Source organism: Anticarsia gemmatalis, chromosome 12 (genome assembly GCF_050436995.1).
Source record: "Anticarsia gemmatalis isolate Benzon Research Colony breed Stoneville strain chromosome 12, ilAntGemm2 primary, whole genome shotgun sequence".
NCBI lineage: Eukaryota > Metazoa > Arthropoda > Insecta > Lepidoptera > Erebidae > Anticarsia > Anticarsia gemmatalis.
The window spans coordinates 6,494,392-6,512,344 of record NC_134756.1 but is presented as its reverse complement, the minus strand read 5'-3'; the positions used below and the strand labels follow the sequence as shown (position 1 = coordinate 6,512,344).

Genomic DNA, 17,953 nt, shown 5'->3' with positions numbered 1-17,953 from the left:
AGAAAAAATGTCTACTGGGTTTTAAGGTAGGACAAAGAATGAAGCATCAATTGAAATAACCGTACACATTTTGTAAAGCTGATATTTTGTACCTACACTAAAGCAAAAATATTGACTCTGCATGGTGGTAGAGTCATCATGTTTCAAGGTATGCAACTTTACAGGGATGCAGCAAGGTATTATAATTATCACCATCAGTAGTATGTCACCGTGATCAAAAGATACTTAATTAAAGGGTTAACCTGAAAAAAGGCCATCCTTGATTGCTGCACACGTTACTCAGGTCAAGGCGAGTTTAACGACGGAATAAAGATCTGGCACCTGGCAAAAAACTTAACCAAAATCCTGCATTTACTACTGATTAATTCTTACCATCGATGAAGTCACATGATGTTCATTCATAAAGTAATACTTATATCTAACCTGAAACATTCGAATTAGCTGTAATACAATAATAACATTGCAAAAACTTTTAAATGAATATTCATTAAAAGCTCCCCACAGGAAGGGTTGTTTGAACAAAGTTAAAAAAGGACATACCAACAACGTATATATGACGTATTTTGTATACCTTTTTCCCCTCTCCTGTTACTCGGTTTACGTCACGATACCTCGGGACTTGTGGTCCGGTGCTAATTAAATCTCTTTACGTGATTTCCTAATTCAGTACTAACGCATAATGAAGTCTGATTGATAAATAACTGTTAAACATAAGTATCTTATCTCAAAGAAACAAAATTATACGTTGTAAGTTTCTTACACGAATTTACGTGAAGTACCCATACATATATGTGTCACGTTATAATAGCATAAATATGAGTAGGTATATAGTGTTTACACGAGACTGTATTTTGTTGGTCAAAACTGTTATTAATAAGCAGTGAAGCTTGCAAGGGACTATTGTTTTAGTTTTGAAGCGGAATTGAAACTGACTAACTTTAGTTTCAAGTACGAAGTTAAGATCCATGTGACCATTTCATGTGGGGTTTCCCGTCAGGAATAGAAACTCACAAAGTTTTCCCGTGAGTGTGCAAGTTCGTGAATAAAGGCATTTTCTCGAAACAGACCCGGTTCGTGATTGTACGAAGCTTACGTAATAATTCTTCTGTTATAGTACCTATATTTATATTTTATTTTAACTTAATACATTACATTGAGGTAGAATATACAGATTAAGATTAAAAGATCTTCTGATAACATCTTCCTACAGAAAATGTATAAACCAATTATTAGCAGAAAGGTTTGCACTGTATTAATTATTTTAGATCAGAATTATTCAATTGAAGTCTATTTGATCTAGATTGCACACACAGAACGTGACTTATGAAAAAGCATTACTAGAAAAAGTCCCTTGGTTGTTATGTGAAGTCAAACAGAGCTCTACATCAAAACCGTAAATAAATTTATAGTGACAACAAATGTATTACTTACTCTTAAAAATGTTCCTACATTACATATTTTTGCAAACCGATATGTAAACATAAAGACACTTTACATGTTTAAAGAGCCTAATGTATTTATTATAATCATATTTAATTAACAAGGTATGCGGAAAAAACAGAGTCGAGACAAACAGGTATTTGTGCAAAAACCATTGCGAAATATTAACTTTATATTTAAAGAAGCAATGCAACTCGAAAAGTAATTTTGTTCAAGAGCGATAGGAGCAAAATGTCGTTGCAAAGGTCATTTTCTATTTGTACACTTCAACCTGAAGTATATTTGCAGCAGATACGGTGAACACAGATTGCATTTTACATGTACACTTATTGAGTTGAGGCACTCTCTCGGATACAAATGTATTTATTAAGTTACGTAATAAAATGTGCTTTCTTCAAAATATAAATAAGGCTACTAATATATTAAACTTGTCAGATTTTATCGACAGTAATTAATGATACGTCATAATAACACGTCACAAAAAACGTGCAACATATTATATGTACTTATGTAGTACGTTATCTTTTTGTAATAATATCTTTTTATTTACTTATTCAAGCACGTGCTCATTAATATGAATAAAACGATGTCTAAGACAAGAGGGAAACAGATGGCACCAAGTGTTAAGAAAAATAAAATTCTTAAGAAATGCAATAAGGAGACTTGCTTGTAGTAAAATGCAATCAGAAAAGATAAAATACTGTAGAGCAGAAACCACTCAAGTCTCAATATCTCATTTAATCTGAGGAAATTACTTTTTCAATAGCTACCTGGTATAAAAGGCTGGTTCAATCATTTAATGTAGTGCGAGTCTATGGCACCGAAGTGGGTCATTGGCCGAATACTGTACATCGTGAATGACTCACGTCGCGCGTTTGTACGAACGACTTTTTAACAGGCGATTACATCAATTTCAGGGTTTCTGCTAATATAACACTGAATACACAAAGAGTTTTGTTTAGAATTCTTGATGAAGATGACGCATCACAGAAAGTGACTTACGAGGACGCGACGTTGAATGAATGCACCGAAATAACAGAACGGACGCCCTCGGCCTTCGCTACTGTTTTATTGTGTCTGTGTGTGTGTTTTTGATACGTAGTACTTCTTTACCAGTCTAATAAACACAAATCCGGTTTAATTTTTTACACAAACTAAGGCTCCTGTTAAGATTTATCGCATTAATTCTGGTAGAGATTTTGTGTTACTAGGTAGAGCTGTAAACATTATGGAAATTTCATTGATTAGTTAAACATTTTTTTACGCATCCTGCGGTCACCTTTTGACCACAAGTTGAATTCTTCAATGCTAATATTGGACCATCATTGTGTCAGTAAGTCAGTACCTACCTAGTTACTGCCTATTTGAAACCGTGACGGCTTTAGAAAATAAATTGTATTTTAATATTTCTTCTATTTTCAGCCACTTGATAAAACTAACATAGACGTAAATATAAACAAACGAAAAAAAGAAACTAAAATGTTGGCGAAATATTTCGTTTCGTGGAACGTAGCTATCAATCAGTGATTCAGCGTAGTCGGTTGGATGAGGTCGAAACGAGCGCCGGCGGCGAGCTGCCGCGTCCAGAAATACCACGGCATCGACCTTGCCTCTGGTGCACGCATCGCGTTGTTTTTATTATTTTACTTTTTTCACGCTGAGCCGTTAACACCAAGGTGACGGCCAGTCGTTCTACGCACTAAGCGTGCACTCAATTTTCGGTTCACATGAGAAACGCTTCATTTAGATAACGTCGCGATTAGAGGAACTGATATAGTTTGACCTTAACACACCCCAATCGCCTTTGTAAATCATCTAGTGTGAACAGATACTTATATACATCATGTATGTAAAGCCTCTGACGTCGTTACGACATGACTGTAGTTAACGCAAATGCCACACAAACAATCCATCGTAGAGTAAAATTGATAAACGATGTGCCTAGACAGTTTGAATCATTGCGTTGCGCTTGGTAAAATAAAGAAAGCGTGATCAGGTAGGAGATGCGTGATCGGCACATGTAAGTCTGGCAAATATTTTGCCAGGAAATCATATAGTATGGCACGCGCTCCGTTTACACTGCTTGAAAAATGTGCGCTTGACGCAAATGCGTTATCTATTTTCGAGCTCTGCGTCACTAGCTGGTTGTTATCTACATTTTGCAGTCTGGCGGTCACCCTCAACTTCTTCTCCGTCTTAGTTTGGAAACTTTCTCTTACTACTACTATACTCGGCATTAAAAATAAATTCAATTCAAATCATACAGCTGGAAGTACTAGCAACTAGGATGCGTTTATCTAGAGATAATTCAACCTGATAACATCGAGACACGCGTGTTTGTTTGCTCCCGATAAGTACTTATCTCCTGTCATGACGTCAATTGTTCATTTGGAATTGAAATTGGTTGTAATCAAATTTTATGTAACTTTACGAATCTTAGAAATAATTATTATGTATTGTATTGTAGAGCGTTATCAAACATAACCTTCGTTAGTGCTGTTTTTAAACTTTTCGGATATAGCTGATATGTAACAAACCACTGAAAACTGTATTTTAAATACTGTAAAGGACTTTTTGTAACGCATTCTTCACTAAATGCATCTTTTTTTTTTTATTATTTTCTAACCTCTTTCTTAAGAAAAAAATAAACGGCGGACGTTGTGCAAAAGCAACAAGACAGCTACAAAAGCTGACAAATTGAATGCTTCGTGTGATGTGTCCCGTTTTTATCCTTGAAAAAGTTGTCTGTAGTGTTCCAGACGAGGCATGATGGAAGGGGGGCACTAGAATGGAGGGTACTACGACGACGCTTCCCCGACGTCGCTTCGTACTACATTTACTAGAAGTTGCCTACTCTTGCATGTCTATTGTTTTTAAATGCGTAGGAGAACAAAGCTTTAAGGGAACAGCTTTTCTGCTCTAAATGTATTGATGTACCTACGTATAGGTGCACAGCAACACAATGGGTCCATGTTACGTAATAGCACAATGTAGGGTGCAAAATCAAGATATAAGGCAAATACATAGGACTAAATAGTCTTACTAACACTGTGTCAATTACCAACTACGGTTTACCTAATTTAATTAAGTACCTAGCAGAATTTCCGTTTCAATTTTATGTGATTGAATTTATTAGTAAAAAACCACGACACATATTCCAATTAAAAGCTCTGAAAAATCTGGGGACCTCCCGTCAGATCGTCAAAGGATACTTATTACACAGCAGTTTCTGTAAATTTCCCCACCCCCAAGGATTGCAAAAGAGAAAAATGAATATACATCTATCTTCTTCTCATGTATGCCATCTCGCTTTCGCGAGTATATTGATCGTCGTCTAGACTTGTTGATTGTGGCTGAAGGGCTTAACGTCCCTGAATTCGGTCGTAGCTTGAGCGTCTAGTTTCGGAAACTGTAAAATTTGGTTTTTATATAAGTAGTTAACGGAATTATATACGTATTTTTATCACATGACTCACATGATTATTCCTGTACCGGAAAAAATCCGGGAACAGGCTTTGTTCTATGGAAGGTTATTACTTTCAGAATTTTTTAATTCAGTACTTACTCTAAATACAAACTGCTTTTAGATAAATTTAGAATGAATACCGATAAAACTATTTTAAACATTTTCGAGGAAAAATAATTTAAAATCGAAAAGCTGATCAAGAATTGCGTAAATATAAGCTGATTGCCAAAGATATCATCTAATAGTGTACTTTGAACTTGATTTTTTGTATCGCACAATCTAATTAGTTACAGTAACAGCTATCAAATGCATCAAAGTCATATCTACTGTCGTCATAAGCCTTTGTTAATAGGTTGGCGTTATTCAGCGTGGAATATGGCCAATTATGACGGTAAACTAGATTTCCATTGTGAAAATTATCATCACAAAGCGATAAAAAAATCATTTTGTCATGATAAATCATTGCAAAACAAATGGTTATTACACGAATAATAAATTACTTAAATGATTAATTCTGTCATTGATTAAAATGCATTGTTCTGATTACCTATTAATAAAACATTTCGTTCCCAAGGAATGTTGGTTTTCCTTTATAAATAACTTTTACCCTTTTAGACAAAATTAGGTCGGTTATAAATTGACCGAGCGCGTGTCGGAAGTTCATTATTGGAAATTTTTGACTTATTTTTATGCTCATTCAATACTGGGTTCTTTGTCAAGAAGTTTCCTTCTAAAATACCCAAGATTTTACGTTATATATTAAATAATACATATTTATTACATTTGAAAAACTTACAATGAAGGGGAATACCGATGTTAGATACACGAATATATAAATCATTAGAATACGATATTTTAAAACTTTTAAGGGGCTGTTGATTGACACTATAAAGTAAGTAATTGACCCGTGAGGCAACAAAAATACTATACTGAGCATTTTGAATAGTATGCGAATTGTAAATGTTAGTTCACGGTATTTGATATTGATTAGTTTCATTTGTGTATTGATCGACGTAGATGGAGTGCTCCATTACTTGTCTAAAGACCACTGAACACACGATACCATCGTGTTAGTTTTGTTACGTCTTTGTCCTTAATGGAGTGAATGAGATGACTCCATACAATGAGCGCTCGTCCGACAATAACATCTGAACAAACATTGAATGTCATAATATTATAAAGTTTTAAGAGTTATACATATTTTAATAATAAACATTAGGTAGCAATTCCTATTGAATTTCATGTAAATGGAGATTCATGAGAGTCGCGACAACCGGACAGCCGTGTTACTTATACTTATACCTACTAGATCTTAGGTAGTTAGCAACACTGTGTGAATCATACGAGCCGTTTTCTCACCTTATTAGAATACTGGTGATAATTTATCATTGGTCCACTAATTACATTTATTAACTTCGGAGTTGTCGCGAAGGCAAACCGACGTCATGCAAACATTGTGACTTGTAAAGTTAATCAGAAAGCAAATAAACGACTCCTATGAGGACATGATGTTCTCTGTAACAAATCGTTACATCATGAGAGCGAAGGTACAACATATTTATTTGAAAAGGAAAATTTTAACTTTGAAAATAAGTACTTAGATAAACAGCTGCTCTGGTTGCAATATAAATAAGGTGGGGGACTATAAATCTTACCGTGTTCAGTAGAATTGCAAGTAAAAGTGGAATAGTAAAACAAAATAAATTTTTATTTCGTCTGCTATGAGTTGTTACTCTACCGAAGAATTCTACGTTTTCAATATGAAACAAAATAGGTTAGTCAGTCTCGACTACAAATATTAGGCTCTTCAATATGTGGTCATGCAATAATTCTGCGTTTTATATCTATGCTTTTATGGAAATAACACAACAGGAAAGTATCCACAGAAGGAAAAATGATTATTGATAACGCAATCATCAGATGATACCATCACATAGGTACATAGGGATAATTTTGTTGATGTTAACAAAATGTTTACATTCGTTAAATACAAGACTGACAAAAGCTCTTTCTTTTTCTATTAGCATTCACTTTTATTTTATACTTCGTTGGACCTTTCATAATCTTGGATAGTAGTCTGATCAGTATACAAGGCCCTCTATAAAAAGGTGATAAGTCTCAAACGCCCGCTCCATAAAGTTGAACAGCTTGGAAATGGAGATGCTGTAGGTAATTCTGTTCTAAACGATCCTTCGTTTGGATTTTATTTGCTTGCTAGATAATCTCGTAAAACAAAGCCTCCTCTATTTTTGTTTTAAGAATGATAACGTATTCTAAATGAAAAAGTACTCACTTTTCAAGTGCTGGAAATGTTTTGCGGATTACGAATCATGTTACTTAAATAATAAAACAATAGAACTCATATTTAACACATTTGTCAACCGCAAACATAACACGTATGATAATGCTATTTAGAATATTTATGACAGCAATAAATTACTACCAAATCGCGGTTTAACTATTAAATTGGTACAACAATACACAAAGCATTTTCAAAATGACTTATGGGAATATTTCTTGCAGCCAATGTTCGAAGTTAAGTGGCCAGAACCAGAGCTTAGTTAAGACAATAGGGTGAGCGATCAATGACCCCAGGTTTCCCAACCATAAAGGTTATGTCGGCGTCATGGATGAAGGTTTGAAGTGTTACTGTATCCGTCATCCGTATTGTAATACCACATCCGGGCCGCGTCCTCGGTTCATTTCGTTAGAAAAGTCTTTCCGCGTTGTGCAATCGAGATTCCGCGGCGGCCACTTACCTCTACCCACAAGCAGCCGTTGGCGTTGCTGGACATACTTCACTTCATATAGGAATCTCGATTTTTTTACAATTATAATCCGTTTGTATGATTGCCTCCATACGAGTGACATTCGATGTTTAGAATATGAATCATGAATCATGCGATGTAGTCGTGATCCGATTTATTATATGTTTAAGATTTTTCCGACTTAACGGAAAAAATGCTATATTTAACTATGGATACATTTATGCACATAGAGTAAAATCAAATTCAATATTTGTTTTAGTGATTCAATACTACTGATATTATGCTTTTACAACTAATAGCAATATTAGGTAATATTTTTTATTTTGTACATATAAACATTACAATATTGTTTATTTCAAGTAAACTCGCCAAACTTTTACGTTTGATTACGTTTTAATATATTATTATTACTTCGATACAGAGTAAAATGAATTATTTACGTCTCGGTATGTAATCGATAACATTCTAAATAGGTAGAACTGAGAAGGCTTTCCATGACGAGGGGTCTATTTATAAAATTAATCTTGGAGGAGAGGGTGTTTCCAATCTCGTGACGTAACAGCGTCGTGTGCGCAATGCTGTTATCTGGACAATGAGGTCAATGTCGGAGCAGCTGACCGCTAGTTCAGCTTCTATTGCTGCAATTACAATCATAACTGTCCCTGTGTCCCGGTCTAATATCAATAACAAACTATGTTCGTATCTCAGTTTAAATTTTGTTTCCGCGATCGAACCGAGTTTTATTGCTTAATCTTAGACCACAATGTTTGTCTTCGGATTTTCCATAAATGTATATTTGAACAATATTTCATAGTTATTGCGAGTTTCAATAGAAAGACGCAAGATTTAGATAACATTGAAAAGAACAGCTACATATTTGCGTAGTAATTGACACTGTTTTTCAAGTAGATATGATAGTTGCCATTGAGTTTTATCAGCAGATTTTGCAAGACACCTGGTTATATCTTTTGTGACGTGCAAAGCGGATAGATTCAGAATTTGATACTAAAAGACCGAGCATATCTTGTACTTACTCAATGTATTAAGATTAATCGGAATAATCGGGGCTACTTAAAATGATAATACGTCTAGAGAGTTGCAAATAGGTACCTAGTATAAAAACCCATGTGTCTGGGAATGCTTTCAGTGTTTACAACAATGACATTGTTTGTTCAATATAAAATGACACGGCGCTTTCTTTTCCTTTGCGGTCTTTTTGCGGTTCACGTTGTAACCCCGCTGCGGTGGACGGAACCGTTGGCGCAATCACGTCAATTGGTCCAATCGTTTAGAAATGACGCTCGTCTTGACGTCATCGCCCCTTTGTGACTGGAAACACACGAGGCAATAACGGTACTGTTCCGTTACGGCCCCTGAAAAACTTTATTAAAATGGCGACTGGGTAATCTAACTCTAGGTGTTAATATCGTTTAGCACTGTATTGTAAATTTAAACCCTTGCCATGCAGGATTAAGACTAATCTAATATTTTGTATTAAGATCTGTATAGATCCGTTTTCTTTCCATGACATATTCTTCAGTAATTCAGTTTGTGTCAATGAAATCTGTGTTTGTTGTACACCTTTTATATCTTTTTGTTTCTGTTGTTGCAGGTAGCAATTAAGATAATAGATAAATCGCAATTAGACGCCAGCAATCTTCAAAAAGTCTACAGAGAGGTGGACATCATGAAGAGGCTGGACCATCCTCATATAATTAAGCTTTACCAGGTGAGTTATTATATGTAATAAGTACTTTTATTTTAAATACTTTGACCTATGACAAATGCATGACCACATCCATGGAATTATACTATTACCAAGTTAATAAATGTCTGTAAAAATAAGTCACTTGCGCTAACAAGAATATTTGAAATAAACTTTCCTGCTTTGAGACATTTAAAGGACGGTTGGCAAATTGGTCCCTACTTAGACGTTATTGACCGTAGAAATGATTGATGTTCGAGTTCTTCAATGTGCGATGACCAAGCAAACCCAACGGCTCTACATGAGACGGCTTACGACTCGCACTTGACATCAATATCTGGTATATGTAAAAACACAGAAAGGCACTGTTATTGGGATCAGTATAGGTCAGTAGCGGTTGGAAAAGAGAAACTCCCGCGGTCACCGTTACCCAGTGGAACAAATTCATATGAATTAGCAGACTTACTGAATCGATGGAGCGTCTACTGGATATGCCAATTACCTTTTGCACATGACTCGCTCCGAATAATACGACAGTAATGCTATTAGCCTGACAAAATGAGGTAGCTGTACGACATGCCGTTAGTAGTTGCGACGCGTGACATTACTACGTTGGAAGCTAACGTTAGTGGAATGAGACGGTTTAGTGTACCTACTCATATGATTACTTTTAAGGTCATGTTTTGCTCATTTGGAATACTCAGCGACAAAAACGACTTGCAAACGTCGTTATGTGCCGTTTATGATAAGAAATGTTGAGTTTCTAAACGACTGTACAAAATACTTGTTGCCGCACAATCTAGTATACTTTGTCTTTCAAATGTTCTTTACGTCAGAAACTTAGTCAATGTGAATCGCTTTTACGTATGAGGCAATTTACGTCAGTAATCGCATGTTGAGTTCTCATATTTCATGAAAATTTGGTAACCTTTACATGTATCGTTAGGTTTTTTGAGTGGCTGAAAATAGGTGAACGCGTACATTTCTTATTGTGAGTAACCTCAAACTGAAATGAGGTGTTAGGCGTGAGTTTTACATCATTAAAATCATTACAAGTTAATTAGAGGCGCTATTTATGATTTATTGACCAATTACGGTGATAGGGTTATTTTATTACGTCAAGGTCTTTTTCCTACGTTAAACATTACTCACACAGTCACTGTATAGAGAGTACATGGATAATCACTACATAGTATAAAACAAAGTCGCCCATTTTGTCTGTAGTCCCTTCGTATGCATAAAACTTTAAAACTACGCAACGGATTTTGATGCGGTTTTCACTAATAGAAAGAGTATTTTCTCCGACAGGTTTTTATATATAATTGAAATACATTGAAACTATATTAGCTGAGTTATAGCGATTTATGTCCAAGAAGTCAGAAAAAAAATCTAATTGAAGATTGCATTTGTGCGTGCGCCGCTTATACCGTTGGATACAAGTAAGAACAATGTATAGCAAAAACATTGGTCTTTATTAGTTCTACAAAAAAGTCCGCGATGACATATATCCAGCTTTTTTATTTAAGTCACAAAAACTACTTTTCTGTATTAAAAAAACATTTAATTCGTTGGGTGATGTTTAACTGGTGATATAACCAATAATACATATATCCTTATCAAAATAAGTAAGTTCATCATCACGAGCATTTAATTTAGATTATTTTTGCAGTTTACAGTGTGTTATTTAGACATATAGTTTAGGAGATATCACGATATTAGTATTGCGGCACGGTACGGGCCGGCCGCGGCGGCGGGGGCAGCGTCCCTATAAGGTACTACGACTTTGATCTATACATATAAAACAAAAAAAAATCTGTACATTACTTAAATATTTTTTCCAAAAACTGATAGGGGGGGCGATCAAAGAAGAGTCACAGAAACCAAAAAACATTTTAATATTTTAAACGCGGTTAAGGGAAAGAGAAGTTATTGTGAATTGAAAATTAGTATCCAATATGTGTTGGTGCGTTGACTGTATTTGTCGAAGTAGCGGGATACACGCAAACGAAGTTGCGCGGGTCAGCTAGTATCAAATATAATAATGTAAGTATGTGGTGAGTTGATAAATATCGCTGTGGGAAATATGTTTCGTCATTGAGCCGTCAGTAACGGATGACGGTGGGTAGTGTAAGTACAGTCCGACCTCGTATAAACCCCGTCAACCTAATCGATTAGACATCCATATCTCTCATTGCTAACAAACACTTGAACGCCCCGAAATTACGGCAACTTATCTATCTGGGAACATAGCCATAAATGTAATGTAAACGTACTTAATATGCAAAAATAAGAAAAACTTAATGCAAAAAATACAGGTTTTATAAAGTAAATTCTATGCATATTGACGGTTTGATGGTACTTATGCTGCAGGATGCATTCTAAAGATTAATTAATTAAAATAAATCTATACCTATTTGATGATTTCATAACTAAAGTACAGACGTGTGTTACTTCCTGTACAATAATTTATTTAGTTTTTCCGGTAATGATTTCGTAACTTCGATTAGGTAGAGTATGTTGGTAATCCGGCATGGAAAATTTTATACAACGAATTGAACTAAATAAAGCGAAGGACATCTACGCCTACATAAGGTAGCACATTCGAAATAGAGGCGAATTGCTTATTTAAGAGAAAATATGAGTGACCTACATATAGCCCTGTAACATTAATGATGACGAGCAGCAGAAATGTTAGACTATTAATAATCTACTCGTTACATGGAGTCTCATTTTGGTATATCCGGTCTTACATAGTCATAATAATATTCGTCACGAAAGTTCACGTGGGTAGATCAGGTGATCTTATATGAGAGAAAAGTGCTTTCAAACGTGGGATGTAACATTTACTGTTATATTTTAGGAGAGAAAGCTTACGAAATCAAAATTATCTGAGTATTCATAAACGATTATGCTGACGTAATTGATAAAAGAGTAATCAATAGTACTTAATAATCATTTGAAATGATTATCGAACAATCATTGACATTGAAAGAAAAGTTACAAAAACATAAAGTGATTTCACAAAGATATTTCAAATGAATGATCTCACTAAGCCTTTGTTTATTTCTTAGAAGTCGTTACAATAAGAAATATGTAAGTAAAACATAGAGTTCAAACAATACTTTCATAGTTATAAATACCAGTGTTATTAATTACGTCATTTAATTGGATTGTTTTGTTTCTTTCTTTATATTATGTTTGTATTATTCGGTACCGGTATCTATCATTCCGTCGTGTACACTCATCGCACACGGCGCGAGTCCTCCAGATGAAACTATGCAGGCAAATAGGTTACAGCACAATACCAATTCCTGCAATTGGAACAATGCATGTTACGCAATCTAATTTCGTAGCACGTACCACATTATGAATGGATCTGATACTATTAAAAGCTTGAATGGTGTACCAGGAGGTTCCTTGTGTACAAACAATGACATCTCGAATGGCATTAACTGTTTATGCCGTGACCCTTAATCACAGGAAGAGAACATTTCCGTTTACTGAGATGTTATCGTTACACGATCAAACATTCATATCCGTTGTTTCACGTTCGTTCAAACAATTATGTAAGTATTTTGTTTATTTATAGACAATAGCGGGCGCCGATTCCATTCATTTTCATGGCATAGCGATGACTCCTGAACAGCTGTAAGTCGTTTTAAAAAGAACAGAAATAGTGATTCATGTGCGTATTTATAGTGATAACTATGAATTTAAGGCCGAGGTCACGGGCGCGGTTAATCTCGAAAATCTGTTTTATTAATAGTGGGTTGAATTTGCTCGGGGACCCTTAAGTGGTGCTGCCTTGATAAACTCAATTTATTAATACGTAGATAGATTACCTTGTATCGTGGGATTAGCACTTCAATTTGCGCCACATTTTTCATGATAACAATTGATATTGATAATGTAAACAAAATTTTAAGATATCGACTGTTATATGAAAATAAACACAAGGTTCTTTAAGTAGGTAGGTAACTATACGACGTAACAATTAAGTTAAATTAGAGCGGAACATAATGTAATATATGAATAAAAAATAATATAATACCAAAATTAGCAAAGTTTGTTGCGGAATACTAGACGGTAGTAGAGTCAGTATAATAAAACCAACATCTGCTACTAAAGCTCATGCAACAGAAGTTTTGTGGCATTGTATTGAATTCCAAGTAAGATTCAAGCAAACTTCAGAGAAAATCCGATGTTAACTGACTCTTATTGGTATTTTTCCCAAACCTAAAAAGGCAAAGAGGAAAACAGTGATTGTAACAGGAGTAATAAAATTACCGTTTATAACAGTTACTTTCTGACAAAGAATCCATTTATAGAAACTTTGGGAGTTTGGATTGGGCCTCTTTAAAAATTTCTTATTTGAAGAAAGTTAGCCGGATTTATAAACGGCTCTTACTGAATGTCGAGATACGAAGTTTTGCTTCAAAATTAATAAGTGGCGTTAAGGACGGCATTTCAAAGAAAGATTGACTTTGCTGAAATTGTGCTGAACAAATCCATTTGATGGATTAATGTTTAACAAAAACGTTTTTGTACTCATAAAATTCCAATTGAGTACATTTAATTTAAATTTTTAATTGTGTTTGCACTGCTCTACATAGCAAAACGGTCATTACTTTGGTTTTGTAATATTTCAAAATATTAACTTTTTTTTGTAATACTTGTTAGTTGGCAAACCGAATTACGAATATTAATGTAAATTATATAAATACCATAATAGGAATATCACAATTGGAGTCGTCCTAATATGGTCACTTTGAAGTTGTTTTTATACTTAGTAGGTACCTGTTTTAATTTAAAGCAAAAAGAACACAATTAAAAGGTTATCTACCCTAAGTATACTAATATGTATTAATTAACTTTGATTTCACTTTGTTTACTCTAGCCTGGCAGGCAATAAACTATTGAAACATGGGTGTTATACCTAAATGTAAATAATATACATACTAAGGCATTCTCCTTATAAATACGTAGGTACTTAAACAATTCACATGGAATAAAATTTAATTAAACCTTTAATATTATGTGGGTACATTAGGTTATATTTAGCTTTGCCGACTGAAATAATACCGAGCATTGTTAATTAGCAAACCCTTTGCGATTTTAATGAGTCATAGAGTACCTACTTGAATTAAGCGCCGTAAACTGAAAGAGACTTTACATTAGGTCCGTTACGTTTCAGATTGGTGGACCTGAAAAGTAATTATTTCAGTTTATTGAGCTTTACATATATACTATAGGTTTTAAAAACATAATATTATTGATTTATTTATCTTAAACATGACATACAATGATTTCGTCTAGAGATACGCTGGTAGAGCAAAGGCTTAAATTGTTTTGTTATAAAGGTATAATAAGTTTATTATAATGCATTTTCAGGATTGGTACAAAACTAAATAGTAAGTACGGAAATCGTGTAAACTGGTTTAGGAATACGAAAATACAATGGTTACATAATACTCAAGAAAAATCATCATTATAAATTTGCACGTTTATGAGTGAAGGTAATTTGCCCGCGGTTCGCGTTATGCTAATCTTATTCACAGAGTGTCATTAACGTGGTCTTCATTTCATTAACTGACACTCGGAAAGCCGGAACAGGGATCTGCACTTTTGAATCTAATTTGAAATCGTTCCTGGAAATTGCTGAGAGTTTTCTTCCTTCCATGATTAGAATTGAAGACTTAAAGTAACGAAATCGGTCATTCAAACTTTTTAGTGTAGGTTTGTTCATATATTATGTTTTTAATTAAGACTTTGTGTTACCTTACATAACTTTATTTTTCCTTTTGACGTGTCTTGCGAAATACCTACGTAACTAAAACGATATAATTCATGCAGTTAAATGAGTGAGAGACAACATCATAAATGAAATCGTTTTGTATTATAGCTTCATTTTTATTCGTGCACGTAAAATTGTACTGAAGCATGACGTACAACACGTTATACCGCACATTCGTTGTGGCGAACCCTAAATACATAACGAATGTACTTGCAAAGCCTGCAATAAAGTTACGTGGTCACGCCTACACACATGAATAAATAAAAACCCATTTCCATACACGCAAACTTATACCAAAATAGGCTTCATTTAGTAAAATTACGTCAAATAGTTTCGGTACTTAAAGTTTTGCGTCATAAGGCAAGCCCGACTGCCCAAAACTAAAATTTCCATTGAAAGCTGAAATTCATGTGTGAAATACTCGGTAATATCGACGTTTGAAAGGAAGATTGGTGTTGCTTATATGCCTAATGTATTTGTGTAAATGAGAACTTTAAGATAAAACCGCAGATATAACTTAAAGAAACGGTATATAATTACACAAACTAAGGCTACTATGTACATACCTATATCACATTTACAGAATATTTTCTCTCTTGTTCTAGGTCATGGAGACGAAAAACATGATCTACATAGTATCCGAATACGCAAGTAAAGGAGAAATTTTTGGTAAGTTATTTCTTTACATACTAACTTATTATTTTACTACACTCTTTCGACATTGCTTTATGACGACATTATTAAGTCGAAGATAAAATAATCTTAAAACTATTAATTAGTCTCCGCGTGTGAATAATTTTCACGATAACAAAACTAATTGTATATTATCAATCTTTGCTATCTCATTATTTTTCATACAATTACAATTAAGAATATAACAAATGGCAAGTTTACATAATAATCGGAACATTTATCTACGTTTTAATGAAACCACAAGTCGTCACTGTAGAGTGCGATACCAACATGTTAACTAAAAAGTAAACACTTTTAATCCGGATCTTGATAAGTGATGTTTACTACTGAACTGTGAATTAACCTCAGGGCACCTTTGTATATTTTCGATGCATATAAACGAAATATTTGTCTGTGACTATGAATTTATGAGCAAAACTAAAATATTCACATTTATTCATTGAAACTACTGAATTTCGTTACGAAGTACAACCAAAAATATAACGTAGTAAATAACCTCCAAATCGATTAAGGGTGTTCGGTTCGTAAGTTCGTGGCCGCTTTGTCTATGACGTAAGCAGGCCTGGCGTGACGTCATGGACAGGGTGTCGTTGACGTCGGTAGGGGTTTCGGAGGGGGAGGGAAGCAATTTCGCGCACAGCTGACTACGTTCCCCCGAAATCCTACTGTGATATCAGAGTTTCGAAGCCCAGTTCTTTTGCATGAATTTCATTAAATATGAAACTCATCAGAGATTATGATTCATATCAAAGGAGTTCTCGGCAAAAGAATACAGTGACTTCGAACTAGTTTATAATAAAATATTATATCAGAATTTCTGAACTATTGGCTAATTTGTTCTAGACGAAAACCCACGAGAGCTAAACTGTGTTATACGTTGTTTAGCCTACTTACTAATTTCATTGAATATTTCAGTGTCTGGGAAAAGTGTGCATTATTTAGAAGATCGATTGCCACCAGTTTTTAATTAAATAGGATGATATGAGAATATATATTAACATTTCGTTATTAGGCACTATTTTTGCGGACGCAATCGACTCCTTTGTAAAGGGCCATTTATTAATTTCATAGATAATAAAAGAGGGAAATGAACACTAACAAACAACTGTAGGCACAAGCCTCTACCCGTTTACAAAGTGGCTCTGTTTTTCATTTCCGTTCTTTTGTGTACAACGCTTATACAACGGCTCTACATTTTTAAAAGAATGCCAATGAGTTTAATGAAATCATTTGGAAAAACCTGTCCCGTTTACCTTTGCTTTTATATTACGCAAGCACATAATGTATACAACACTAAAGGGTTCATGGGTACAACAAAGTATATTATTTAAATTCACGTCTATATTCATAACATACTTAATGCAGTACAGTTATTAGTCAGAATGTAGGTACACGTTGTTTGACATTCTGCGTCAGGCACCTGCGTCAGGTGTTTTCATTCCAAAGCGGATGAATTCACTATTCCTGTTTCGTACACACATGCAGGTTTTATTATAAATACTCAAGGTTCGACAGTTGGAGTGTGCGATAAACTCTGACCCATTTTAATAATAAACTGAGTCGGGTTCCCTGTAGTCTCTGGACCGACGAGAACGCGAGCCGGCCCACGTTATTGTGTCAAAGAAATATCCTTATCGTTATTACGTAAATATTTCGAATACATACGCATAACACAACGTCTAATGTACTCGCAACTATGAACAGTTCACTTTCAAATACATTATATTCAAAGAAATTACTCCATTATGGAATAGTGACCTTATTTATCGCGTCTGCGAGTATAAAATGAATGTAAAACAATATCAGTATTCATATAAGACACTGTTCATGAACAGTTTCAAGAGTAGGTACATCTTACGACGTCTCCAAAGGAAAATTGTGAATTCCATGTATGTAGAAAATAAGGAATATGAGTGAACTGCGCAGTTTCCGAAATAAACAAGTAATGATTGTATTGTTCATCAATATTATCTTTGAAATGGTTTATTTTGTATACATTCGAAGATAAAAGAAGTGAGAACATAGTTTGCACTGAATATGTCCTCAGTACTAAAGTTGTAGGTATCATCGTGTTACACACACTGTCT

General features: G+C 34.5%; 1 protein-coding gene across 1 annotated transcript in view; it reads left to right on the top strand.

Moving 5' to 3' along the window:
- The window catches only part of Sik2 (Salt-inducible kinase 2), a 36,357-nt gene that overhangs the window by 1,531 nt on the left and 16,873 nt on the right, over window positions 1-17,953 (top strand). Inside the window, exons 2-3 of the mRNA XM_076121184.1 lie at window positions 9,287-9,403; window positions 15,779-15,842. Coding sequence (XP_075977299.1) covers window positions 9,287-9,403; window positions 15,779-15,842 — 181 coding nt within the window. The remainder of the gene's footprint in view (window positions 1-9,286; window positions 9,404-15,778; window positions 15,843-17,953) is intronic.